At 42.3% G+C, this 27,271-nt stretch overlaps 1 protein-coding gene across 2 annotated transcripts in view; it reads right to left on the bottom strand.

Moving 5' to 3' along the window:
• The window catches only part of THSD4 (thrombospondin type 1 domain containing 4), a 564,963-nt gene that overhangs the window by 518,801 nt on the left and 18,891 nt on the right, over positions 1-27,271 (bottom strand). For both annotated transcript variants that reach the window (XM_025472293.3, XM_049104441.1), the window contains exons 2-3: positions 25,501-25,608; positions 13,280-13,349 (exon numbers count right to left, since the gene is read on the bottom strand). In XM_025472293.3, the coding sequence (XP_025328078.1) occupies positions 13,280-13,349; positions 25,501-25,529 (99 nt within the window). In that variant the 5' untranslated portion in view covers positions 25,530-25,608. The remainder of the gene's footprint in view (positions 1-13,279; positions 13,350-25,500; positions 25,609-27,271) is intronic.

Raw genomic sequence — 27,271 nt, 5'->3', positions numbered from 1 at the left:
AGGTTGTTTTTTCCTTACTTTGAGTTCTGGGAGTTCCTTAAGTATCCTGGATACAAGTCTTTGGTCAATTATATGATTTGTAAATATTTTCTCTCAGTCTGTGGTTTGTCTTTTCATTCTGTTAAGAGTGTCCTAGAACAGTAGTAGTTTTGATCAAGTCCAATTGGTCAACTTTTTGTTTTATGGATTATGAGTTTGGAGCTGTATCTAAAAAAAAAAATAATAACTCTTTGGTTAGTTTTTCCTCCCTCTTTGGTTAGTTTTTCTCCTTTGTTTTCTTCTACAAGATTTCAAGATTTAGGTTTTACATTTAGATCTGTAGTCCATTTTGAGTTATTTTCTGTATATTGTGCAAGGTATGGATCCAAGTACATTCTTTTGTGTGCCAATATCCACTTGTTCCAGCATTATTTGTTGAAGACTCTCCTTTCTTCACTGAATTACCTTTGCATCTTTGTCCAAAAAAAGTTGTTCATCTATTTGTGGGTCTACTTCTGTACTGCATTCTGTTCCACTCTCTATTTATTTATCTTTACACCAATAACTTGATATCTTGAGGGTCTACTTCTGTACTGCATTCTGTTCCACTCTCTATTTATTTATCTTTACACCAATAACTTGATATCTTGATTACTGTGGCTACATAGTAATATAAATATTAGATAGTATAACTCTTGTAGTTTTATTCTTTTTGAAATTGGCTTTGGCTATTCTAGAACCTCTGCATTTTCATAAGGACTTTTAAATCAGTTTGTCAATTTGTGTAAGTAGTCTGCTGGGAATTTTATTGGAATTGTGTTAAATCCATAGATCAATTTGAAGAGAATGGTTACTTTAACACCATTGAGTTTCTCAACTCATAAATATGGTATGTTTCTCTACTTTTTAAGTCATTTCTCTCAACATTTTGTAGTTGTAAGTATACAGGTCTTATATCTCTTTATCAGATTTAGCCCTTTGGATTTCTTATTTCTCATGCTCTTATCAATGTAATTTTTCTATGGCTCATTGGTATTAAGTAGAAATATGATTGAATCTTTGCATATTGATCTTATATCCAATAACATAACCCTTACCAGACTTTCTACAATTTTCCTGCTTTCAAGTAAAGACATTTTTACTTCTCCTTTTCAATCTGGATGCATTTGATTTCTTTTCACTGCCTGATTCCACCAGTTAGAACTTCCACTAAAATGTAGAATAGAAGTAGGGAGAGAAGTCATCCTTGTCTTTTTCCTGGTCTTTCAAGGACAGCATTCACTCCTTCACCTTTAAGTAGGCTTAGCTCTAGGTTTTTGGTGTATGTCTTTTATCAGATTAAAGTAAGTTTCTTTTTATTCCTACTTTGCTGAGAGTTTTTTATCAGGAACCGAGGTCAGGTTTTGTCAAAACTTTTCTGCATGTAGTGAGATAATCATATGGTGTTTGGGGTTTTCGTTTGTTTGTTTGTTTGATAATATGATGAAACACATTGATTCATTTTAAATGTTAAACCAACCTTATTTTCCTGGAATAAGACCCACTTATCTATGACATATTAGCACGTCTGTAAGGTTGAATTTAATTGGCTAAAATTATTTTTTAAAAATAATTTGCTAAAATTATATTTAGAATTTTTGTATCTATGTTCCTGACAGATAACTACTTACAGTTTTCTTGTAGTATCTTTACTTAGCTTTGGTATATAACACTCTCACAAGGAGTTGGGAAGTTTTCTTCCTCTCCAATTTTCTGGAAAAGATTGTATAAAATTAGCATTTTGGCTTCCTTAAATGTTTGTAGGAATTTACTAATGAAGTCATCATGACCCGGCATTTTCCTTGTAGGAAGGCTTTTAACTACAAATACCATTCATTTAATCAATGCAGAAATATCCTTTTGATGGAATTCTTCTTGAGGGAGCTTTGGTAATTTGTATCTTTCAAATTTTATCTTTTTCATCTAAGTTGTTGAATACATAGAAATAAATGTATTCATAACATTTCCTTATTCTTCTATTACCATCTACAGAATCTGTAGTGATGTCACCACTCTGTGTCTCCAGAGAACTGTAATTTGTGTTTTCCTTCCTTTTTTCCCCCTCATGAACACTCTGGTTCAAGAGTTATCCATTTTATTGATCTTGTCCGTGAACTAGCTTTTGGGTTAAATGGTTTTCTCCAAAGTTTTTGTTTCTAGTTTATAGATTTCTGTTTTGACCTTTATTAGTTCCTTTCTTCTTAGTTTGAGTTTAATTGAGTTTAATTTAATCTTTTTCTAGTTGTTATAGCAGAATCTGAGGTCTTTGATTTGAGGTCTTTCTATCTTTAAAGGTATTTAGTTACAAAAATTTCCTTCTAAGTGCCGTGTTAGCAGCATTCCACAATTCTGATATTTCATGTTTTCAATTTCATTCAGGTCAAATACTTTCTAATTTCCCCTTCATTTCTTATTTGACCCATGGATCATTTAGATTTTTTTATTTCCAAACTTGGGGGAATCTTCTAGATATCTTTCCATTATTGATTTCTAATTGAATCCCACTGTGATCAGAGAACAAACTGACTTAAATCTTGTTGAGATTTGTTTTATGGCCCAAAATATGACCTATCTTGGTAAGAGTTCATCATGCACCTGAAAAAAATGTGTATCTGATTTTGTTTGAAGGATGTTCTACAAGTGTAGAACATCCTAGCTTGTCACTAGGTCAAGCTGGTTGAAAGTCATGGCCAATTCTTTAACATTCTCACTGATTTCTCTGTTCATGTGTGCTATCAATATTAGAAGGGCATACCAAAATCTCTTAACTATACTCATGGATTCCTCTGTTTCTTCTTGTAGTTACATCAGATTTGCTTCAGTAATTTGAAGCTCTATTATTAGGTGCATAAATGTTTAGGATTATTATGTCCTCTTGATAAATTGACTCCTTTTGTTAAGAAAGGACCCTCTTTATCCTTGGCAATATTTTTTGCTCCAAAATCTACTTTATCTCATGGTAACAAGGTCCGTCCAGGTATCTTTTGACTAGTGTTAATATGGCCTATCTTTTTCCATCCTTTTAACCTATGTGTGTCTTTATGTTTAAATGTGTTTCTTATGGACAGTACACAGTTGTGTGTCTTGTTTTATATCCAATCATCAATCTCTGCCTTTGAGTTGTTTTGTGAATATTAATATAATCATATTTAAGTCTACCAACTTGCTGTTTATTTTCTAGTTGTCCCATCTGTTCTTTGATTCCTTTTTCTTTTTCTATCTTCTTTTGAATTATTTGAAAATAATAATAATAAATTCTATTGTTTCTCTTTTTTTGACTGGCGGCTAAAGTATTCTGTTTTGTTACTTTAATGGTTGTTTTAGGGTTTATAGTAGACATCTTTAACTCATCAGTCTGCCTTCAAGTAATATGATACAATTTTAATGTATTATAAGAACCTTATAATCCTGGATTTCCATTTATCCTCTTCTGGTATTAACACTTTACATACACTCCCTGACTCATTATTTTTTTAATTTAAAGAGTCAACCTTCAAAAGATATTTAAATAATTTTTTAAACCATATATATTTATTCAAATTCTGGATGGGCCTCTCTTGGGGCACCTGGATAGCTCAGTCAGTTAAGCATCCAACTATTGATTTTGGCTCAGGTCATGATTTCAGGGTCTGAGATCAAGCCCCACATGGGGCTCCACACTCAGTGAAGAGTCTGCCTCTCTCACTCTCCCCTCCCTTCTCCCCCTTTTGTGTGTGCATTCTCTCTCTCTAAAATAAATAAATCTTTGGGACACCTGGGTCACTCAGTGGTTGAGCATCTGCCTTTGGCTCAGGGTATGATCCCGGGGTCCCGGGATTGAGTCCCACATTGGGCTTCCCCAAAGAAAGCCTACTTCTCCCTTTGCCTGTGTCTCTGCCTCTCTCTGTGTGTCTCTCGTGAATGAATACATTTTTTAAAAAATATAAAAAATAAAATAAATCTTTAAAACTTTATATAATTATCTATGTAGTTATCATTTCTAGTGCACTGAATTCCTTTGTGGAGATCAAATATCACCTGATACCATTTTCGTTCTGCCTAAAGAGCTTCTTGTAACAATTCTAGTGGTGCACACGTTAGTACAGCATCTGTATTTCTGGAAAAAAATGTCTTTACCTTTATTTTTGAAAGATATTTTTTCTAAGTGGAGAATTCTAGATTGACAGTTTTATTTTTTCAGTGCTTTAAAGATGTTGTTTCCCTCACATGAGTGGCAGGAGGTAAGGAATCTGCTGTCTCTTGATCTTTGTTTCTATGTGTATAACATGTCTCTAAGGGCTTTTGAATTTTTTCTCTTTATTACTAGTTTTGAACAACTTGATTATGGTGTGACTTGGTGCTATTCATGTTTCTAGTGCTTGGGGTTTATGGATATTCCTAAGTTCATATTTTTCATCAAATTTGAAACATTTTCTAATCTTTTAAAAAATTTTTAAAAATTTATTCATTAGAGACACAGAGAGAGAGAGAGAAAGAGAGAGAGAGAGAAGCAGAGACACAAGCAGAGGGAGAAGCAGGCTCCATGCAGGGAGCCCAATGTGGGACTTGATCCTGGGTCTCCAGGATCATGGCCTGAGCCGAAGGCAGATGTCCAATCTCACTGAGCCACCCAGGTGTCCCAACATTTTCTAATTAAAATATATATATATTTTATGCCACTCCCTCCCACCTCTTCTCCTTTAGTATTCTAATTACACGCATGTAAGCCCACTTGAAGTTGTCCCAGGGCTCATGGATGTTCTGTGTATTTTTAAAAATTGTTTCTCATTCTGTGTTTTGTTTCAGAAAGTTTCTAGTGTTACAGCTTCAAGTTCATTTTTATCTTTTCTTCTACACTGTCAGATCTGCCATTAATCCCATCCAGCGTATTTTTCATTTCAGACTTTGTCATTTTCAACTTGAGAAGTTCGATAAGGATTTTTAATATCTTCCATGGTTCTATTTCACTTCATGAATCTGTGAAATACTATCTAAATATCCTTTTAATGTTTTTATTAGCTTTTAATACCTTTTTTTTTCCAAATTCTAAAATCTGGGTCAGTTCTGAGTTGGTTTCAATTGATTGTTGTCCTCTTTATGAAGAACAGGGGTACTTTTCTGCTCCTGTGAGTGCCTAGTAATCATTGACCAAATGTCAGGCATCTTGAATTGTACCTTTCTGAGTGCTAGATATTTTTATGTTCCTATATTCATGAACTTTGTGCTAGAATTTAAGTTACTTAGCAACGGTTTGATCCTTTCCTGTAGTACTTTTATGATTTGTTAGTTAGGTCCAAAGTAATGCACACTCTAGGGTCAATTATCCCCCCAGGACCATGGCAAGAGTTTCCTGAATATTCTCTCCAGTGTCCCTTGGATTGTGAGCTTTTAGAGTCTGGCTGCTAGGAGGAGTCACTATTTCTGGTGCTGCATGAGTGCTGGATAGTGTTCCTTTCAATTCTTTCATAGTTCTTTCTTAATCTTGGGCTGTTGCATCACAGGCATGTGCTCATCAGTCCTGTGCTGCATCCTGATGAGAATCCATGTGGGTCTCCTATCCTCTCAGTGTTGCTCGGCTCTCTGATACTCTGTCCTGCAGAGTCTTGCCACCATGGTGTCATTGGACTCTCAAGCTCCTCAAATCAAGGAGTCCAACAGGCTCTGCCTGGGTTCCCATTTCCACTTCACTCCAAGGGTAGGAAACTTTCTCAAGCTGGGAAAATTTTAGGGTTTAACTCATTTGCTTCCCATCTCTGAGAAACCACTGTCTTATGCTGACCAATATCTATAGTTTGAAAACCATTGCTTCATATATGTTGGTTTGGGTTGTTTTGGGGAGCAGGTAGGAAAACTAGTCCCTGTTGCTCTTTCTTGGACGGTTTGCTCTTGTTCTAGACGGGAGGGTAAATCCACTCCATTTTGGCTGGAATCAGTTTATTTTTTAATTTTGTCTAGTGTTATCTTGTATCCATTCTATTGTTGATAGACTTTTGCATTATTTCCAATTTTGAGTAGTTGTAAATGACACTGCTTAGAACATTTTTATGCATATTTTGGTGGATACATGCACCCATATTCCCTTGGGCAAATACTTAGGAGTACAATAGTCAGGTCACTGAATAGGCATATGTTTAGCTTTAAGAGATGCTGCCAAACAGTTTCCAGAGGGGTCCACTATTTTAGACTCCCAACATCAATGAACAGAAATTCCAGTTGCTCCACATCCTCATCAGCACTTGGTACTGTTGGTGTTTTTCATTTGAAGCCATTCTGGTAGTATCTCATTTTAATTTGTATTTCCCTAAGGACTAATGATTTTGATTGAGCACCTCTTCATATGCTTATTGGTCATAAGAATACCCTCTTATGTGAACTGTGTATTCAAGTCTTTGGTCCATTTTCAAACTGGAATGCTTAAATTTCTTAATGATCAGCAGGGTTTTTTTTTTTTATATGTATTCTCAACATTAATCTTTGGTCAAATGTCTTATTGTGCATATTCTCACTGTTTATGGCTTATCTTTCCACTCTTTTCCTAATGATATATTTTGATAAGCAAAAGTTATTGATTTCAATGTAGTCTAATTCTTTTGATGTCTTGTTTAAGAAATTCCTCCCCACCTCAAATCATGAAGATAGTTCCATATATTTTCACCTAAAAGCATTACAGTTTTTTTCTTCCTTCTTCTTGAATATAGCAGCAATGATCTGAGAACTTTTATGTAGCCTAAAAACTTCTTTTTGCCCTTCTATTGGCCTTCTGTTCAATATCCAACTGTATGACACAGCAACAGGCAATTTGAGATCATTGGCTGCACATCTTACTGTACTAATCGGAGGGCCCTACACCCGTGACAAGGTCCCCTGCTGTTCACATTGTGACTTGTTAATCAGTTAGCAAAACAAATATTTTTCTTCACCCTTACTTCATTCTGTAGTGTCTCCATTCTTTTTGTTTGAGTGTTTCTATAAATAACAGGTTGAAGAGCACTTTTCTTTGGCTGGGGGCCCAAGGAGTGAGTTTTTATTTCCTTCTTCTAGTTTTGCATTGTTTTCTAAATTCTTTATAAAACATGTGCTACTTTTAATTTAAAAGTAAACTTTAAAAAAACATCATGCAGTTGTGTTTAGAGTCTACATGTTTTTTCATTCGTAGGAATAAAATATGACATTTCACAGCTCTTTCCTAAACAGCTTGTGTTGACCATATACATTATGACCTATCAAAGCAACCTGCGTAGTCAATGTCCGTTGACTGCTCAACACAGTAGAATAGTTTTATTAATGTAAAAGCTTTCTACCATCTACATAGTTTTATTATTAATAACGGACGGTTTTTATTAAAGTCTTGGTCAAGTTTATTTTCCTGGTCCCAGTTTTAGCTTATTTGCAAATGAAGCCACAGAAAGTTTTAAAAATATAATCATTTGCCAAGTGTAACTGAAAACAACTAAGAACAGAGGTTGAGCCATCCCTTGTAATCATGTCCTTGTTGCAGGAGCAAGAGGAAGACATCTGCAGAGAAATATCTGAAAAGAGCTACTCACACTCTGCACCACAGTCTCCTTTTCCTGCACCAGGGACAAGTTATACAGAGATGCATCCAGTCACCAAAACTGCATTTAGAAAAGCATAGTTTACTTGACAGCATTTACAAATTATGTCTTTTCCTCAGAATAACTTACACTGCAGAAATGCTTCCATATGCTAAAGTTGGACATGCTATTGTAATGAAAAAGAAAAAGAGGCGACTTTTGGTGGATAGTTTTCATATACAACTAAACAGCAATATGCACAAATTAGTAATGCCGTCCCTTAAGAATTTACCATAAATGGTTTTCTAATTCTTTCTGCTGCTCTCTGCTACAAATTGGGAATGGATTTTGTCAGGAAACAATAGGTCAGCAGGAATTCAATTATGATTTATCGAAGCAATGAGACCAATTTGATAGCAATCATAATTCTATGTTTTAATGAAAAAAATAGACTTTTTTCTTAAATCATTTGTGTTCCTTAAAGTTCCAGGAGGAAACACTTCCAACTTTAAATTCCAAAACACATATACTTGCAGTTAACTCCTCTCTATCAGATATCACAGTGGTGGTCTCCAAACTGTGGGCCATGGGCCAAATCCAGCCAACCACCTGTTTTTGTAAATAAAGTTTTATTGGAATACAATCATGCACATTCATTTACCTATTGTCTAGGGCTGCCTTTGTGCTACAAAAGCACAGTTGAGTAGTTATAACAGAAACTTTGTAGCCCAGAAAGCCTAAAATACTCACAGCTGGTCCTTTTTTAGAAAAAAAACAAAAAACAAAAAACAAAAAAACAAAAGATCTCTAACCTCTGTTTTAGCAAATACCTATTTCTTATGTTGCAGAAATAAATGGATGCTATCTTTGTTAGTACTGCTGTCAGGATTTTTAGGATATTAGCAGGCAGGATGACAGCCACAGATCCACAAGGCTCTAATAAAACAGCAAGAAGAAACTCAACACTCAAGAGAGCATTGAATCCTTTTTCTATAGGGTGAATGACAATAACCCTGGCAGCCAAAATGCATATGATTATATTTGAGAACTGTCCTAAAGTGTATGTCCTACAAGTAAATTAATCTATACATGATTTTGCAAAAATAATAATAATAATAATAATCTACTGCAAAGTTCTCAACAATATTTTGAGGAGGTATCATATGTCAAGATAGGATACTTTTTGCTCAATTTTAAAATTCAGCATTCCAGAGGTGCCTGGGTGGCTCTGTCCATTAAGTGTCTGCCTTCAGCTCAGGATTCTGGGATCATGATCTCGGACGGAGCCCTGCATTAGGCTCCCTGCTCGGCGGGGAGTCTGCTTCTTCCTCTCTCTCTCCGCCCCTGCCCCGTTCGTGCTCTCTCTCAAATAAATAAATAAAATCCTTAAAAATAAGTAAACAAAATAAAATGTAACATTCCAAAGTAACTCAGAAAGCCTTTTTTTTCCCATTTCTCAGAACAAATACTTTAAGAAAGATGAAGGCAATACCTATTTGTGAACCTTTTGTTCGGGCTGTATATGTCAGTCATCAGGCTAACCTGAAAAACTAAGTGAAATAGCAAAGTAAATTGATCATATGTAAAATATTTTCATCTATGATGGTCTACTTGAGCAACTAGAATGAAATACTGGAAAATTGATTCAACTATTAGGATTAATAATCCTGATACTTTTAAGCATTAATAAATAATATAACTTAATAATGAAAATACAGCTGTCTTAGTCTATGCCAGCTGCTATAGCAAAAATACCATAAATAGGGTGAGGGGGCAATTATGCCAATATAAAAAATGTAAATAAATACATTTCTTTTTCACAGTTCTGGAAGCTGGAATGTCTGAGATTAAGGGACTGGCAGGTTTAGTGTCTAGGAGAGCCCATTTCCTGATTAGTAGACAGCAGGCTCCTCACTGTATCTTCACCTAGCAGAGGGGGCCAGAGACTTCTTTGGGATCTCTTTCATAAGAGCAATAATCCCCTCATGGCCAAATCACTTCCCAAATGCCCCACCTCCAAATACCATCACATTGGGAATTAAGGTTCAACATATAAATTCAGTCTATTGGGGATCCCTGGGTGGCTCAGTGGTTTGGCACCTGCCTTTGGCCCAGGGCGTGATCCTGAAGACCCGGGATTGAGTCCCACATCAGGCTCCCTGCATGGAGCCTGCTTCTCCCTCTGTCTGTGTCTCTGCCTCTCTCTCTGTGTGTCTTTCATGAACAAATAAATAAAATCTTCAAAAATAATTTCATTTTATCACATTCTACTCTGGCCCCCCAAAATTCATGTCCTTGTATGCAAAATATATTCATTCCATCCAAATGGCCCCCAAATTCTTAGCTGGTTCCAGCATCAACTCTAAAGGCTAGGTCCAACGTCCCATCTAAATATCACCTAAATCAGTTACGGGTGAGGCACAGGTATGATTTGTCCTGGGGCAATCTGCTCTCCAACTGTGAATCTGTGAAGTCAGACATGTTACGTCCTCCTGAAATACAATGGTAAGAAAGGCACAGGACAGGCATTCCCATACCAGATGGGAGAAGTGGAAAGGAGGAGTGACAAGTCCCAAACAAGGAGTGACAAGACCAAAGGGGGCATATTTCATTAGACCTTAAGGCTCAAAAAGAATCCTCTTTGGCTCGATGCTCCACTCTCCAGACTCAATGGGACAGTGCTCCTGGCTTGCAGCTTTGTGGGGCAAGGTTGAGGTACCAAGGCTCCTGGCTGCCCTGCCCCCACAGCTTTTGGGCAGCCCTGTCCCCACTGTGACTTAGGGCCTGGGATCATGGCTCTTCTGGGAGGCCTCCATGCCCCTGCAGCTCGTTGGGCACCTCAGCTGGTTGCTGGAGCAGCACCTGGAGCAGCCGAGGGGAGAGGGCTGGGCATGGAGACCGCCAAGTGAGGTGGTAGGTACATGGAGAGTCAGGCACAAGCAACCCCCTCTTCACATTCTTCCACAGTCTTGGAAAATATCTCGTGGCTTCTGTGAGCTGGCTGGCTACTCTTATTAATAACCCCCCCCCCCCATTTGCTTCGACGTGGACGGAACTGGAGGGGATTATGCTGAATGAAGTAAGTCAATCAGAGAAGGACAATCATCACATGGTCTCACCCATATGGGGACTATAAGAAATAGTGAAAGGGATTATAAGGGAAAGTAGGGGAACTGAGTAGGAAAAATTAGAGAAGCAGACAAACCGTGAGAGACTCCTAACTCTGGGAAACGAACAAAGGGTTGCAGAAGGGGAGGTGGGCGGAGGGTTGGGGTAACTGGGTGACAGGCACTGAGGAGGGCACGTGATGGGATGAGCGCTGGGTGTTATACTATATGTTGATAAACCGAACTTCAATATAAACAAAACAAAAACAAAACAAAAATGGCCTCTGGGCCACACCCTTAGTGTTGTCTCCTGAAGACTTTCTCATTCTCTTCAATACTAATAAACTGAGAATGTTCCAGATCTTGAAGTTTTGTGCTCTCTTCCTTTCCAATGAACAATTCCAGCTTCAAGTTGTTTCTCTTTTCTCACATTTTACTGCAAGCAGGTGAGAGAAACCAGGCCACTCCTTCCATACTTTGCTTAGAAATTGCTTCAGCTAAATATCTCATTTCATCACTTGCAAGCCCTACCTTCCACAAAGCACTGGGACATGAACACAATTCAGCCAAAGTTTTTTTTTTTTTTTTTTTTTTTTTGCCATTTTTTAACCAGCATGGCCTTTCCTGAAGTTTCCCACAACATGTTCTTCATTTCGGTCTGAGACTCCTTCACCGTCCACAGTCCAGCACTTTTCTGTTCGGGATCACTGTTCTCTGAGCAGACTGAGGCTTTCTCTACAGCTCTCTGCTTCCTTTTCTGAGCTCGTACCAGAAACACCTTGAGAAGTCCACTTGTGGCAACACAGGCTCCTTCTAGCACGCACCTCCACGGCCGTCCGGTCCCTGCCCACCACCCAGTTCCAAAGCCACCTCCACCATTTTACCCATTTCTCAAAGCAGCACCCCCACTTCTCACTGCCCATTTTTGCCAGAGTCAATTTGAGCTGTTAAAAGCAAGTACCATAGACTGGGTGACTTATAAACGAAAGAAATTTATTTCTCACAGTTCTGGAGGCTGGAAAACCAAGACTCCTTCTGGGTAGCAGACTTCTTCTCATCATATCTTTACAGGGCAGGCAGCAAGATCTCTCCTAACTCTAATAAGGGCACTCATCCCATTCATCAGGGCCTCCCTCCCATGACCTGAGCACCTGCCAGGTCTCCACCTGCAGATATCACCATATTGGACATTAGGTTTGAACCTATGAATTTAGGGGGAAGACACAAACTTTCAATCTATAGTAGTTGTCCTCTCTGATTTCTTGAAATTATGAACGCGGATAATGCAGCAAAGTGAGACAGATATAACTTTCCAAGTGACTCTAACAAAATGATGCTTAGACTTTGGCCAGGGTTTCTATCCATTCATCCATTCATTCATCATTCATTCATTCATTCAGTTGGTCACTTCACAAGTGTTTTATTGGGCACCTACACCATGCCAGGCTGTATTCCGGGAGCTGGGAAGGTGGCAGTGTCACGGAGCTGACATCCTAGTGGGGATACAGTACAGTACAGGTTCCTATCTGGCCCAGAAAAACAAAGCTAGAACATAAGCCACAGTCTACAAGAAGTTAAATGGTTCAGACAAGAACCTTAAGAACTTCACAAGAGGGGTCACATCCAGGCCAACCCTTGCACATACTCTCTGGTCTGCTCCCTTCTCTCCTGGGCTTTCCCTATGAAATGCCTCTCTTGGGAAGGGTTCCAAGCCACCCAGCCACACTCAGATACAAATCCTTGACCTACCATTCCTTTCAGAAGTGTCTGCATTTCATGACATGTAGACAGGAGGGGTTCCTAGGCAGCAGAAAGGGGTTTGGAGGACCTTCTCGGAGTCATCTCATGCATCTGTTTCTAAGGAAGCGTTTATCATGCACCTATGCTGGTGCAGGACAGTGGTCGGCCTGTCTAGGTAGCAGCAAATAGCTTATTTGCTATAAAACACAGAGCCCTGAAGGGAAGTATGCTTGACACTGTCCGTTTGTCCCCCCAGATACTCTGTCCACCCTTCTCCATCCAGCCCTGCTGCCTAGGAGGCTGGCCTCTGAGGACTGCACTGAGGGACTTTTGTCTTCTTTTGGTTGGGCTCAGCTAATGGGAGTCCCCAACTGGAAATGGAGGAGGAGGGGAAAGAGAGGGCCAGGTCCTTATTTCCCTGCCCCCTCCATGCCCAGCTGCTGGTTGCCAGGGGCTACGTCCTCCTACCCAAGATCACGGCTCCCTATCAGGGCTCCTCTTGCACAGCTACAGCCTCAACTTTACCTAGAGCTCTCTCCCTAATCATCAGTACCCGCTGCCCCAAAAGGTGCCCCTAGAGAGGGTAAAAGCTCCATGCTGGTGCTCCGCCCCTCCCAGGTGGGCAGTCTCCTCACTGACCTCTCCCTCGAGGTCCCATTCTCGAGGACACAGCCAGCAACACCAGCGATGCCCTCAGATCACACACTGACTTTGGGCACCAGCTCCAAGGTCTTAGGAGGGACAGGAGGACTAGGGAACATTCTATAAAGATTAGCGATGCTTCCTCTCAAGATTAGCGGTGACTCCGCTCCAAACAGAACCAAAGTCAGGGCAATGACTGGAGTGCCCCCGGCCCCTTGTGCAGAGAAGCGAGAAGCTTCTGAACCACCAATGGCTTACCTTTCTGTGCTCAGTGGAGGGCTGTGGGCAGACGAGCTGCAATCCAAGTAGCAGGAGGGAACCCAGGACACTGAGAAGGAAAAAGAGCAACAGGCAGGGCCGTGAGTATGGTCCAGGCAGCAGCATCCAGCCAGAGGCAGCAGCTCCACCTCATCACCAGAGGGGAGAGAACAGTCCAACCCCCGCCCCGGGATGTGACCCAGGGCAGGTGCCAAGGGCCAGCATCAAGGCAGCACAGGGCTGTGGGCCTGGCCAAGGCATGGGGCAGATCTGGGATCAAACCCTTTATCACTTACCAGCAGGGTTTCCAGGTCAGGATATTTAACCTCATGAGCCTCAGTCTCCTCCCCTGTATGATGGGGCCAAGGACAAAGCTGGCTTAGAGGTTTGGGGAGGACTGACACAGAGAAAGTGCTAGAGCATGCTTGGCCCTAGTGGAGTGGGGAAGGTCAGGCTACAAGTAGGGCTCTGAGCCTGGCCAGGGAAGCTCTCTCCTATATCCCGTGCTTCTCTTGGAGCCTTCCCTCTGCCCATTCTTGGCCTTTTAGTGTCACATATGTTCTCTATGGGTGGGATTAGCTGTGTTAAGCCCTACTGTCACCAGCCCTGATTAGGGCTTGTCATCAAATAAAGGGAAGGTGTGGAATGGGAGCCAGCTGGCCCTGACACAGCAGGGTCTGCTGGGAGAGATGAAGCTTTGGATTCAAACACATTGAGGCTAGAATCCCAGCTCCACCATTGCCATCCGGGTGATCCGGGCAAGTTAATGTCTCTGACTCTCAATGTTCTCACCTTCTGTAAGGATCACTGAAGGTTGCAGTGGTGAAAACACCCACACAGCTAATTAGAAGAGCCATAAACGTTGTCAATTAACTAAAAGGCTCAAAGTCCCTTGACCTGAAGTCATCAATGCCATTGTTTTAAGATCCCTGCAAAAACGCCCCTTGTCCTATTTGGTTGTCTTTTGGATCCTTTTTTAGGGTTTAACCCCGAGGACTGAAGACCCCCTGGGGTTTTCACCCTTTTTGAGGTTTCCAACACAATTGTGAGATGTGAAACACTGTTCCAGTCCAAGCAAAACTCATTGTGAGGAGGTGGACATGAGGAAACCTGTCTGAACATGGGGATTAGGGCTTGTGGAGTTAGAAAAGGCTCCCACCATCTCGGAATATCCTAAATGCCACCCTAAGCCCCTCTTTGTATGCAAATTAGCCAGGCTTTAGCAGACCACCCAGAATGGACGAGGACAGCCTAGTCAGAGAGGGCAGTGGGACGGGAAGCCAGGTGAAGGGACCTGTGACAAGGTGCCAGATGCATCCCTTCCATTGCTGTCTTAGAGTTGTGGCTCTGAGGCCCCAAAGCTGTGGCCCAAGGATATTACATACACACCCATTCCAAACAAGAAGGGCTGGGCTGCAGAGTTCCCCTGCCCCCCCACCCCCACCCCCAGCCAAGCAAGAAGGACTATGACTTAGAGAGCTTTATCTGAGCTCTCATGTTTGGGCATATAAGGACAGGTGCCCAATTCTCCTCTGAAAAGTATCCAAAGGCCAAAACCAACCTAAGGGGCTGGGAGGGCAGAGTGGGGTAAAAGGGCTGGAGGGGGAGAAACCTATATTTCTGGGGCTTTCAGGGACAGAAGATGCTGGCTTTTCCCCCATCAACTGCAGGCACCCTGGGATGCCAGGTTTAGGTTGTCTAGAAAGGACCTCCTCAGGGGCTGCTTGCCGACGTTAGGTGATGTGTGGTGGATACCCATGGGGTATGGGACTGGGGGGAAGGTCATAAAGAGATGTGCAGTGGGAGACCCCAAGTGAGGGGTAGGTTCTCTAAAGGACCAACCGAAGGGCGCCACGAGAGGGGAATACAGAACTTAGACATCTGCCAACCCAAGGTCAGCAACACCAGATCAGCAGAGGCACCAAGGCCATGGAAGCCCTCTGCCCAGTTACCCCTCCTCTCCCCGGCTCTACCCTGGAGCCATTGACGATGGCAGAGGGAGGGCAGGGCGGGGAAGTGAGCCTGTGCCAGCCCCTCTCTCCCTGCCTGCAACAGGTGTCTGAGGCCTCACCATCCCAGTTGGGGGGGGGGGGGGGGGGAGAGACACTTGCAACACTTTGAGTTGGATGATGGACTAAAACTTTTATATCTGACTAGACCTTCTTTTTTTATCTAATAGATTTTCTTTTTAATGTAGCATATCTAAACACAGAATCCTTCTAAGCAGGATCTATTCAGAAAAGCATAAGATGAAATTAGTCATGAAGAGAATCGAAGAGTCGGTTTATAACTTGCTGAGCATCTAGGCCGGCGTTGTCCAAGAGAATGTTCTATGATGATGGAGATGCCCTATTTCTGCTCAATCCAATTGCACAGGTACACAGATCTGTGCTGTTGAGCACACGGGGAGCTAGTGGTGCAGGTCTAGATGGTGAAGTTATCATGTCTTAGATTAATACAAAAAACTACTGAAGGACACTAAAACTAAAGCTTCTAAAAGGACAGGTATTCAGCCAATAAAGCTCTCCCTTCCCACACATACATACACTTTTTTGGACTTTTTCCTTTTTTTTTTTAAGATTTGTTTATTTATTTTAGAGAAAGAGAGCAGAGGGGCGGGCCAGAGGGAGAGAGAGAACTCTCAAGCAGGCTCTCTACTGAGCTCGGAGCCTGATGTGAGGCTCAGTCTCATGACCTTGAGATCATGACCTGAACCAAAATCAAGAGTCAGATGCTTACGCAACTGACCCACCCAGGCACCCCCTTTTTAAGACTTTTTGATACTTGAAAATGAGACTGCTCATTAACTGGCGGCAAACCAGAAGACCACCCAAGATGTCCTCCAGCCACGAGGCAGGGGCATCTAAAGAAGTGGGTGTGAACACGCTGGTGGGAAGAGGACATGTATTTTCTAGTCGAATCCTTACTGGATCCAGTTTGTCCTCCAAACCAAGGAGCATCACATGACAATTAAGGAGTCTAGGCTCCTTAGTTACATGAGCTTGTGCAAATAACTCCTCTCTGGACCTCAGTTTCCCCATCTGCAAAATGGGAATAACATGACCTGCCCTGACTACCTCAAATGAGTCAAGGTGAAAGACAGCCTCTCATGAACCTGTGCCTACAACTCTGAATCATGGTAACACACTCTGGCACTGTTTACTCATATAAAAACAAACAAACAAACAAAAACAAATTGGTGTGGTTTTGTTAAAAAAAACAAACAAACATCAGCTCCATAAATGTGTTACACCGCAGCCCCTCCAAGTTCTTGGCAGACACGTATTTGCAGACACATATTTGTAATGCAATCAGGAGCACTTTTGCACAACCACTCATCCCAGGCTGTACTTCCATAACTTTCCAAGGGCATCTGGGGCAGGACAAGGAGTGAAAGATTCGAGGAGGGAAGATACTGGGCGTTCCTCGGTCTCAGAGGAAGGGCCGTCCAAGTTGCCTGGTCAACTCTATTCCCAGGTACTTCTACAGCTGTGTCCTCTCCCCTCTTTCGGGTGTCTGCCCACAGCTGTCCCTTCCATAAAGCCTCCCCCGGTCTGCACAAAAGAGCCTATTTCTTTTTCTCCACAGCACTTACTATCTCACGGACTGAGTCTTTATTCGTTTAAATTTCTCCCTCCACTTGCCAGAATTCAAGCTCCATGAGATCAAGGAGTTGGTCTTGCCACTGCTTTACTCCCCAACATCTAGCAAGGGTCTGCTGTATAGTAAAAGCTTAATTTACTGAATTAATGAATGACTTCACATCATCCTGACAACTTACGAAATTTCAAGATAAATGGAAATAGTGTGAATTAACAGATTCAAAAATGCCCGGAATCACTTTGGGAGCTTTTAAAAGTCATTTTGTGAGGGATTTATTAAAATCAGTTGTGTTTTTGAATTTCTATGCGATGCCCCCAAAATGTATTCCTGTACGGTTGACACGAGGGATGGCAACAGTATGTTTATTGGTGCCTCTTGTTGCAAAAATGCAACACAAATAATATTTCAATGTTCAAATGCTTCCTTTCTTCATTGAGCTGGGTCCTAGTGAAACTGAAATGCCGAGAGGTACCCAATAAAATTCATTCTGGAATAAAATCTTAGTTATTAAATGGGCTCTGCTCTGAATGGAATAGAATAAATTCCCCCAGAGGGGAAATTATTCTTTGGGTTGCAATAACAGCAGCCAGAGCAATATATAACCCCAGGGGCCAGATGAAAGTGCCAAGGGCTGAAAGTTTCCCACCCCTGCTCAGTAGACTCTGTGTTAGGGTACCCCACCCTGCTCACACATACCTACGTAATTGGTAGTGCGGAGCTGTGCCCACACCGCTTCAAAACACCAACAATCAAGCCCAAATCCTCGTTCCTCCTGACCCAATTCAAAATTAATGTTTGGGGAATGGGAGAGCATGTGTGTGTGTCTGTGTGTGTGTGCAACTCGTGTGTTATTTCACTTTGATAGTTTGCTTTGGCAGACCGCTCCCAGCTTGCAACGTTTTGACAGATTGAAGGCTACCAGGCCTTTGGCAAACAAATCACATACTCCCCTCCAAGCAGTGGGGGAAGCCACATTCCTACCAAGAATTTCCGATTCACCTTGCAGTAGAAACGACCCAACATCTCACACCGGAACACACAGGGGAAAAAAAAAATGCCATCTCCCCAGTATTGTTCTAGATTTTAAACACTCCATCATTTCATTTCCTCCTGTAGAAAATAACGCTCATTGAAATTTGGTGCAAGATTTACATCATGGAACTGGGGCTCCGCTCTGGGCTTCTGAATTTGCCTCGTTCAACCCCCTCAACCCCTTCCCCCATCCCACCCATTCTCAACTCCAGGGAGGGTGGACCATGTCACAGCCACGGTGTACCTGGCATCACCTCAATGAACGAAACGCCAGTTGAGCATATCAAGTCACAAGACCATGAAAACAGAAAAAGAAAAAAACCAAAACAAAAACCAAAACCTTACTTCTTTTCTTCTTCAGTGACTATAACCCAAGGGATATTTGGGGAGCAACCTGGAAACTCATAAAATTATACTGACCTTACCAAAGGAGAGCCAAACGCTCCAGAGATGAAAAGGCTTTGCTCAGAGGGCCCGTCACCATGTTCGGCTCAACCCCTGCCTTCCTCTGACCTCAGTTAAGAGTAGAGGCCGCAGGACAGGGAGGTAGGCTACAAATGACTTTGGACAATGAGGACTGGAGGGTTTACCCCGGAGCTCAATGCTTACTGGTATAATTTCATTGAATCTCCACAACCATCCTACCAGACGCTCTTATTATACCCACTCTGCAGGTGGGGAAATTGAGACACAGAGAGGCGAAGTCATTTATCAACGGCCTCGCACACCTACTAAGTGGCAAAGGCTGATTGCCATGCCAGCAGTCAGCCCCGTGGCCTGGACCCCCCAACCACCGTGCTCCTGGGCCTCATTAACACAACACCCCTTTAAACCAAGCATTTGCATTTCATCACATTGATTTCCCTCCTCAGTCTTCGGAGGCTGTGGCTTCACACATCTGTTTTACTTTCTCCTTGCAAAAATAATCAGAAAGTAAGTACATGTGATAAAACCTAGTTTATCCAGCCTCACTAGAGAACATTCTAAATTTTAAAATAATTGAAACTAACCATTTCAAACCCAAGATTTAAAAAAAAAAAAAATTGCATTCTATTTATTTTCCTGCTTTCTCTTACAGAACATGCTGAGCTTAAGTCCCTTTTTTGATGGCCCGGACCCCCCCTCCCCGCCCCCCATGAATCTCAAACCATCTGTGGAGCACAAGGTGGTAGCCTCAGAGCAAAGCAGGTTGAAAGCACACCTGCCGGGGGATTTCGGAATCCACTTGGCCCTCTGCTGTCTCCTCCCTGCTGTCCCACATTGATGAGCCTGTGTCCTCTGAACTCGGCTCCCTTTGGGTAGGCCTTGGCCTCAAAACCAACCTGGAGCCCAAGCAAGACTAGCAGGCTCGGGGAAAGGGTATGCCTGGTTTTCATGGGGTGAATGTTTCTGACCTGGAGCCTGGATTTACAAACACCTAGTTTATGCAACTTGGCTTTTATTGCAGTCAGTCGTGTTATCTGGACCAGGCCCTCTGGAAAAGCGAGGTGTCCATCATGGCTCAGCTTTTTTTTTTTTTTTTTTTTTTTTTTTTTCTTTTTTTTTTTCATGGCTCAGCTTTTTAAGACATAGCACCCTTTGGTAAATTCCCCTACTTCAACGGTGGATTTCTCAAGGAAATGGTTTCTGATCCATATTTGCAGCTAGCAGGCAGTCGACATTGCCCTGGTCCCACCTTGGGGCCAATAAATAGCCGATGGATCCAAGAATGGAAGGATGGAATGAAGTGAGAGAGAGAGAAGAACCAGGGGGAGGGAGGAAGGGTCGCTGGTGAAAGAGATGCAAAGTGCTGCTGTGAGCCACACTCCAGCGATGAAATGTTTTCTAAGTGCATCCTGGAATTCTCTGGGGGGAAAATAAAAGAACTGGCAAAAGGAAGGCAGTTCTAAGAAGAGGATTTCCACAGGTTGGCAGTTATGGATTCCAGCCCCTGGCCAGGGGAGGTGGGGAGGCGGGGGCCAGTGTGACCTTGAGGCGAATCAATCCACTTGGGTCATAAGGAATTAGTAGCTGGCAGCCCAGTGATCACACCTTGACTCTATTGAATCCTTTTTGGTACAGAATGTTCTAGGAAACCCTACAGTCAAGTACTGAGTGATGAGGACATGGTCCAGGTGCAGGGCTGTGCCAGGCATAAAGAAAAATCAATACTGTCTGAATGCCTGCCATCATTTTATAGGTAGCAGTTTGCCAAGGCAGCCCTCCAAAAAACGATTTTATTTCCTCCTAGCCTCTCTGCCTACCATTCGGATGGCTCTCCTACCAGGCTTCCCATAAAAGATTCCAGCAGGTTCTTCCCTGGTACCCTCGTGGCTTTCTGCTCCCACCAGAAGAGTGGTGTTCCTGCAGAACCATCCATGCTCCCAAACCTGTTGATGCCAGTTGATTTGAAAGTACATACAAACACCCACACAGTACACAAACCCACGCAACAGAGCACAAAAAGAAAGAGTAGTTGTTGGTTTTTTTCTACAAAAATGAAGCTGAATGCTTTGGAAAGACCCAATAAAGGCAAGTAGCCAAGAAGAAAAAAAAAAAAAAAACTGCTGGCAAATTAGGTGTGGATGAGACAACTGTAAATGATTAGGGGCAAAAATAATAAAAATCGAGAAGCATCTGAACTCGGGGTGCTTTGCAAATGTCTTTACATTCTCACTCCACATTAAAGAAACTCAAATGGAAACCTTAGATAATGCTTATGGGTGCGGTCTGTGCAAGAAGGACAATCAGGGCTCCGTGCTCAAAGAAAAGTCCTTGGCCCCACATCAAAAAATAGTGAATGAAGGTACATGTGTTTTAAGTTAAAAATAAACTGTTAAAGGTGTGTGTGTATCATTTGTAGGATTTTCTGCTTCAACCTGCTTTTGTAATTAGCTAACAATCCTCGTCAGGAAAGAAACATTTTCTACTTGCTTCTACACCAAAGAAAATTATTAACTTATTCAATATTCAACAGATATTTATTAAGCATCAACTGGCTGGCGGTTTAGATGAGGGCTACACAGTCTCTCCAGCTGTATTAGCACCATACAGCTTAACACCAATAATCAAACCTGGCCCCTTCTCCTCTTTTGCTTCTCCCTCCTCCTCCCCCCTCCTCCCCTTCTCCCCCCCCTTCCCCTCTCCTCCCCCTTCATCCCCTTTCCATCCTCCCCCTCTTCCCCTGTCCTCTCCTTCCTCCTCTCCCTCCTCCCCTTTCCATCCTCCCCTCCTCCCCCTCCTTCTTCCTCTCCCTCCTCCCCTTTCCATCTGCCCCCTCCTCCCTCTCCCACCCTTCCCCTTCCCTTTCTCTCCCTCCCCCTTTCACCCTCCCCCTCCCCCTCCCTCTCCTCTTCCTCCTTTCTCCTTTTTCCTCTTTCTTGTCTTCTTCCTTCCCCTATTTCCCCCTCCTCTGCCCCATTTCTTGGTCACTGGCACAGGGACACGGATTGAGCCCACAATCCTTCCCAATTACCTCATAGTCTTTGATCCAGTCTCTGGATCAAAGGGGGGGGGGTCTCTGTTTTCACTGATCATACCACAAACACCACTATTTGGGGCACCCTCATACAAACACATCTTCTCAACCCACTTCTTTTTTTCCTTTCTGTATTCAGGATCCTTTTCAGTCGGCCCCCAAACAGCCCCCTTTCTCCTCCTCATTTCCTCAGTCACTTCCGCTTGTATTTCTAAGTGAAGCAGCTGACAGGCGTTCCAGCAATATTACTTTACTGACACATATGTCACGGCAAAGAAAATCCTTAGGTTTCCGAAGACTAAAACCAGACACTTGACCTGGGGCCATCAACCTGTAAGCCCCTTAAAATGATCCAGAACCCTATTTCATAAGATCTATAAAAATCACCATCTACCTCTGTAATCTCTCTAATTACATCTGCATTTCTTCAAAATAAGGACCACCTTATTCAAAATAAGGATCACCGAGTCAACACGACTTCCTGCCAATTTAACCACTTGTCTGGCATCTCCAACTGTTTTGTTCTCCTCTGTGTTTTCGTTTCACGCGTAAGTGCCGTCCACTGTGCTGAAGGAGGGGCACCTATTGCTGGGTACAAAATGAGCCCCTGACCAAGCAGACCAGCTCGAGGGAGATTTTTTTCAGCTGGCCACGGTAGGTGGTCATCCCCACTTGTTACACTGATTTGGCCAGAAAACTGTGTTTGCTTCCCCTCAATCACTGAACAAACACATAAAGCTGTACCCGTAGCATATAAAAATATGGGTGTACCCTTTGGAGCAAGCCTTTAAGAAATGTATGTACATTTGCTTCACTTACTATCTTTCCCTCATTAAGTTGTAACAGGTGACAAAGACTCCCTAATGTACCCTCGACCAACCCTCTGGTACAGATGGATTTTCCCTGCCCTGAATTTTGCACAGCATCCCGGTTTGTCCAATGTTCAATGAGAACTCCCTAATGAACTCCATCGAGAGTTAAAATTGTAGTTTTTTTTTTTTTTTTCCTGCTACTGGGTTTAACAGTGATCCTTTTTATTATTGCAGACTTTGAGCAGGCCAGAGATACTCTTACTATGTTAATACTCAGGGCTTCTCTGTCTTTTTCAATGAGGGAGAAGCTGGCTTTCTGTTTCTTTGTGGCTTGGCAAAAACTGGGGAGGGATTTTTAAAACAAAATCTCTGCCTATCAGAATTGTGAATCCCCTTAAATGGTTTTTCCTCTCAGGGATTTTCTTGGCAGCTAACTTCTAATCTTGACCTGTTTTCTCTATAGGTAGAGAAATCCTCCAGCTTTTCCAATTGATCTTTATGCATTTGGTTGCCTTGATAAATATTAAAAAGCCCTTAATATTTGTGTGTGTGTGTCATCTACCAATGTTACCAAAGACATCTCACTCTTAAAGTAAACACAGCCCTTCCCCTAAGAACATTTTCTAAAGCATTTAGACAAAAGTCTCTAGTTCTTGGTTGTTTCTTTTTTGGGTTTTTTTTTTTTTTTTTCAAATTAAAATAGATTTACAAGGCCCTAGAAACAGAATGCAAAATGGTTTACAAGTACCTGGCTTATGAAGGGGGCCTCATGGAAAGCTCCAGCTGAGCCTTCACAAAGAATGGCCAATCCTCAGAGCTCACATTTGCTCTCTCCAGGTCCTTACAGCAGAAGTCTTGAAGAAATATCCTGTGCGTAGGCCTGTTCTAACAGCCCCTTTGGAAAGACTCTAATGCTGAAGGTCTGGCAAGATTTCCAAAGGTCCATCCCAAGGGTGGCAAGGTCACATCCAGCTTTCAACTACTCCCACCCTGCTCATTTCTAACCTGTGGCAATTTTTCCAAGACAATGTACAACCTGGAGGTGAAGCCACCAGATTTCTCTCAAAGGGAGATGGCTTCCAACCACCAATCAGGTCATCAGGAGAGGTTAAATGTTTTTACAGGGACATCAATTAAAATTCCAAAATTCTTTGCAAAAGAAAAAAAAAAAACTTTGCAAAAGGCAGTTCTCCTAAGTAATGGCCTTCCTGTGTGGCCTGAGTGGCCACATTTTTGAGGATCCTCAGTACTCGTAGAGGCGTTGCTGCTGGTGGCCAGACTTACACCTGCCTACCATATTAGGTCATCTGCTGTTTTTTCAATCCAGTTCGATATGTGACCGTGATCACTTCTCTGTCCCCCACTGGGTCCTGGTGTGCAGATATGCTGTGGGTCTGAAGTGACCCATGGCCCAACTGTGTGCATCACTCCCCTATGGTTATACAGCAGTATACCGGGGCTTCTACAAACAGGATGCAGAGCTCAAGTCTTGAAATATCTTTTAAACTATTTTTCAGGGGATTCCTGGGTGGCTCAGTGGTTTAGCCCCTGCCTTTGGCCCAGGGCAGGATCCTGGATTCCTGGGATCAAGTCCCACATCAGGCTCCCTGCATGGAGCCTGCTTCTCCCTCCCTCTCCCTCTCTCTCTCTCTCTCTCTCTCTCTGTCTCATGAATAAATAAATAAAATCTTAAAAATAAATAAATAAATAAATAAACAAATAAACAAACAAACAAACTATTTTTCAAACTACGTTTAAAAATACAAACATACTGATTTGGATTAGTTACCAAATATTAACTCTAAATTGATCTGGACTGCCCTGTAAAAGCTGGGTTTTACAAAAGCCTCAGAAGGGAGTTTTTCCTGCCTTCTCTGACTCTTTGTGACACGCTCATGAATGACATTAATGAAGAAGGTTGTAGCTCTACATGGGTCTATGGATTTCAGGCCTGCACATGTCAGTTCATGTAAAATTATACAAGCAACTACAGACTAAAGCGTGCACACACACACACACACACACACACACACTACACTCAATTAAATGTCAGGCATTGGCCTGAGAGCATCTGCCTGGCAAATGCTCTAGCCCTCTATTTGGGCAATCACACATGGCACCACCATAATAACATATTATAGCCCGTTTTATTTTTTATTGTAAGTTCTAAGCATTCGGGGCTAATGTACAGTTATGAAAGAAAAAAAAAGCACAAGATATCCTTGTGACTCAACTTTTAGAAAGTTCTTCCTTCCCCACTTTCTAGATTCTGAGTTGATTTATTTAAAGAGTCTCTTGAGATTTGCAAGACGAACTTCCTTGAGGAACTGCAATGGCTTACCTGTAGGGATCAAGATTCTCCTAATACTACAGAGCTAAGATAAGCGCAGAGTAATCCAGATGCTGAGGCTGACGTACGAGCTATCATCCATACACCCTGATTTCAAATTTTGGTGTTTATCAAAACAGACTCATTGATCTCATAATGTGTAAATGTTGCAGATTCAACCTTAGGAGGTAAATTGATCTTAATAAAACACTGCCATTGGCCATTTTGTATATTGAATTCTTACATAGCATTTGGATGGAAAATTTTTTAAGAGAGTCTACCATTAGCTTAAAGAAATGTGTGAAAACAAAAACAAAAAAAAAAAAAAAGAAATGTGTGAAAACAGCCTTCACGACATGGAAGACAGTTCCAGAGTACCCAGCTCTCTTCCCGACCCTGTATGGAAGGAATGTGGCATCCACGAGTTAGCCACAGGGTTTTCTCATGCACAAAATAGAGATACTACTACGTACTCTATTTACCCCGAGTGGTTTGTATCAGGATCCAATAAAAAACACAGGTTAAGGTCAAGATGTTTTGAGCAGAAGGAACCACAGAGGTCACTTTTAAAGCACAACAGATCAACGAAGTCCAAATCTATAGTGATGCAGCCAGAGGACAAAGCCTCTTTTAAGTTCTTCAGATAATTCCAGTGTGGAGCCATGATAAACACCCATGGATCCAGGAATGTTTTTACTTAAATAAAGATGAAAATCTGGATCCTAGTGGTCTCCCAGGAAAGAGTACATAGAGCATGGGGTAGAAGTCAAGCCATTTGGATCTAGGTCCGAGGGCCTAGATCTTCCCACAGTACACAGCTCCCTAGGCCTCGGTGGCCCTTGTGAATAGCAAACCTACTACACATATGTACAGAGTATATCAAAGATATTGCATTTCCTCAAGGCTAATTACTATGGGACTAAATAGTAAAATGCAAATATCAAATTTCCTATTTTCTTGTTTCTTTTTTAAAAGGCTTTCCACTTACCTGAGAGACCCCATGAAATGAGAAACCATGATGCTGGATGTCCCGGAAGAAGCAAGGGCTCCTCTGAGATGTTACCAATTTCCTGCAGATGGGAGTGGTGTCCAACTCCTGCAGAAGGAATAACAATACTATTGTCAGCATCATTTGCTCAGGAAGGTCCTACAGCCTACGTGGGCCAATGAAACCAGAAGCAAGCAAATGGAAGATACGATAATAAAAATGCCACCATCCAGTTATGGTTATAAGATATCCCAGTTTATGTAAATAAACCCGATTATGTATGCACATGAGGTAACAAACTTATGGGACAAACAAACACAGGGATTGACCCATAAAAGATGTTCAATAAATTGCTATTCATATAATTATCTCAGAGTCCGGCTAATCGCAGAGTTGGCATTAGGCAAAAGATTGTACTGGAAATCTAGCTCCATCTGTTAAAGGCTAAAGTGACCACAGGAAAGTCGTTTCACCTGTGTGTTTCTTGGTTTCCCCAACTGTACCATAGAGGCAAAAATACTGCCTAACAATAAAAAGAAATGCTACAGTGTGATGAACCTTGAAAATATCATCCTAAGTGAAAGAAGCCAGCCACAAGAGGCGACATATTGCATGATTCCATTTATAGGAAATGGTCAGAATAAGCAAATTTATAGAGGAAAAATACGGTAGTGGTTGCCAGGGTCAGGAAGGTGGGGAGGGGCTGACGAGAGGTACAAGGTTTCCTCCCGGGGTGACAAAAATGTTCTCCAATTACAGTGTGGTGATGGCTTCACAATCCTGTGAATGGATTAAAAATCATGTAATTGTAGATGTTAAGTCGGTAAAGGGTATGCCACGTGAATTATATCTCAATGAAACTGTTTAAAAATACAGCCTAAAGAAGGGCCACAGGGGGTGGGGAATCGGTGAGCGGACACATGCACTGTGCTCAGCCCAGGGCCTGGCGCCAGGCGACATCCCTCCCCAAGGAGCTCTGCTGATACTGATGCAAGAAGATGTCAAGCGACACTTCAAATGTGTTATCACAGGAAAAACAGGAGGGTGAGACCCGTCACCGACAAATGCCTCTTTACCCAGAAGCCCTTACTAAACAGAACATCTGACCACTGTCAGATGAGTAACAGTTTCGAAGGTAAAATTATAAACAGCATCAGAAAGCCTGGGATGGGAGGTTTGGCTGGAATGTAATAGAACTTGCGAAGAAAACCCATGGCCCAGCCTCCCCTCCTCCTGCACCTCCTTTCAGGGAAAGACAAATAAAGGAAGCAGGATTTCAAGGCGTGCCCAGGGGTCCTCTCCAATAAAACCAGTTTTCCAAAATCATTGGTTTCCACAGTCTTCCCAGGACTTCGGATTCCCTTCTTACTAGAAAGGGGGTAGGGTGAGGATGGGGAGATAAATTATAAGGACTTAAGACAGTTATGAGAATCAGAACATTCCATTTCCAGGGGAAAATAATCAAGATTTTAAAAGTTACCACCAGCCCTTTCTGGGGGCTATTAAGAAAGGAAAGCCTCTTAACTGTAATCACCCCTAATTAGCCATCAGCAACTCATGAAATTACTCATGGCACTGAAGACCCTCAAATTCTTGGGTCTCTGCCAGAGTTACACTGAGATCCACCAGGCAGATGGCCAGCGAGCGTAAACTGGAACAGTTAAAACTCCTCTGAATCCAAGGCATGGTCTTGCTCTTGGCTGGGCAGTGGGTATGTGTGAAGAGAGGACCTACCTTGGGAGTAGGACAAAAATCTTTGCCTAGCTCCTAA

Source organism: Canis lupus, chromosome 30, assembly GCF_003254725.2.
Source record: "Canis lupus dingo isolate Sandy chromosome 30, ASM325472v2, whole genome shotgun sequence".
NCBI classification, from domain to species: Eukaryota; Metazoa; Chordata; class Mammalia; order Carnivora; family Canidae; genus Canis; species Canis lupus.
Note: the sequence above shows the minus strand (reverse complement) of the source record. Positions and strands in the feature narration are given on the sequence as shown.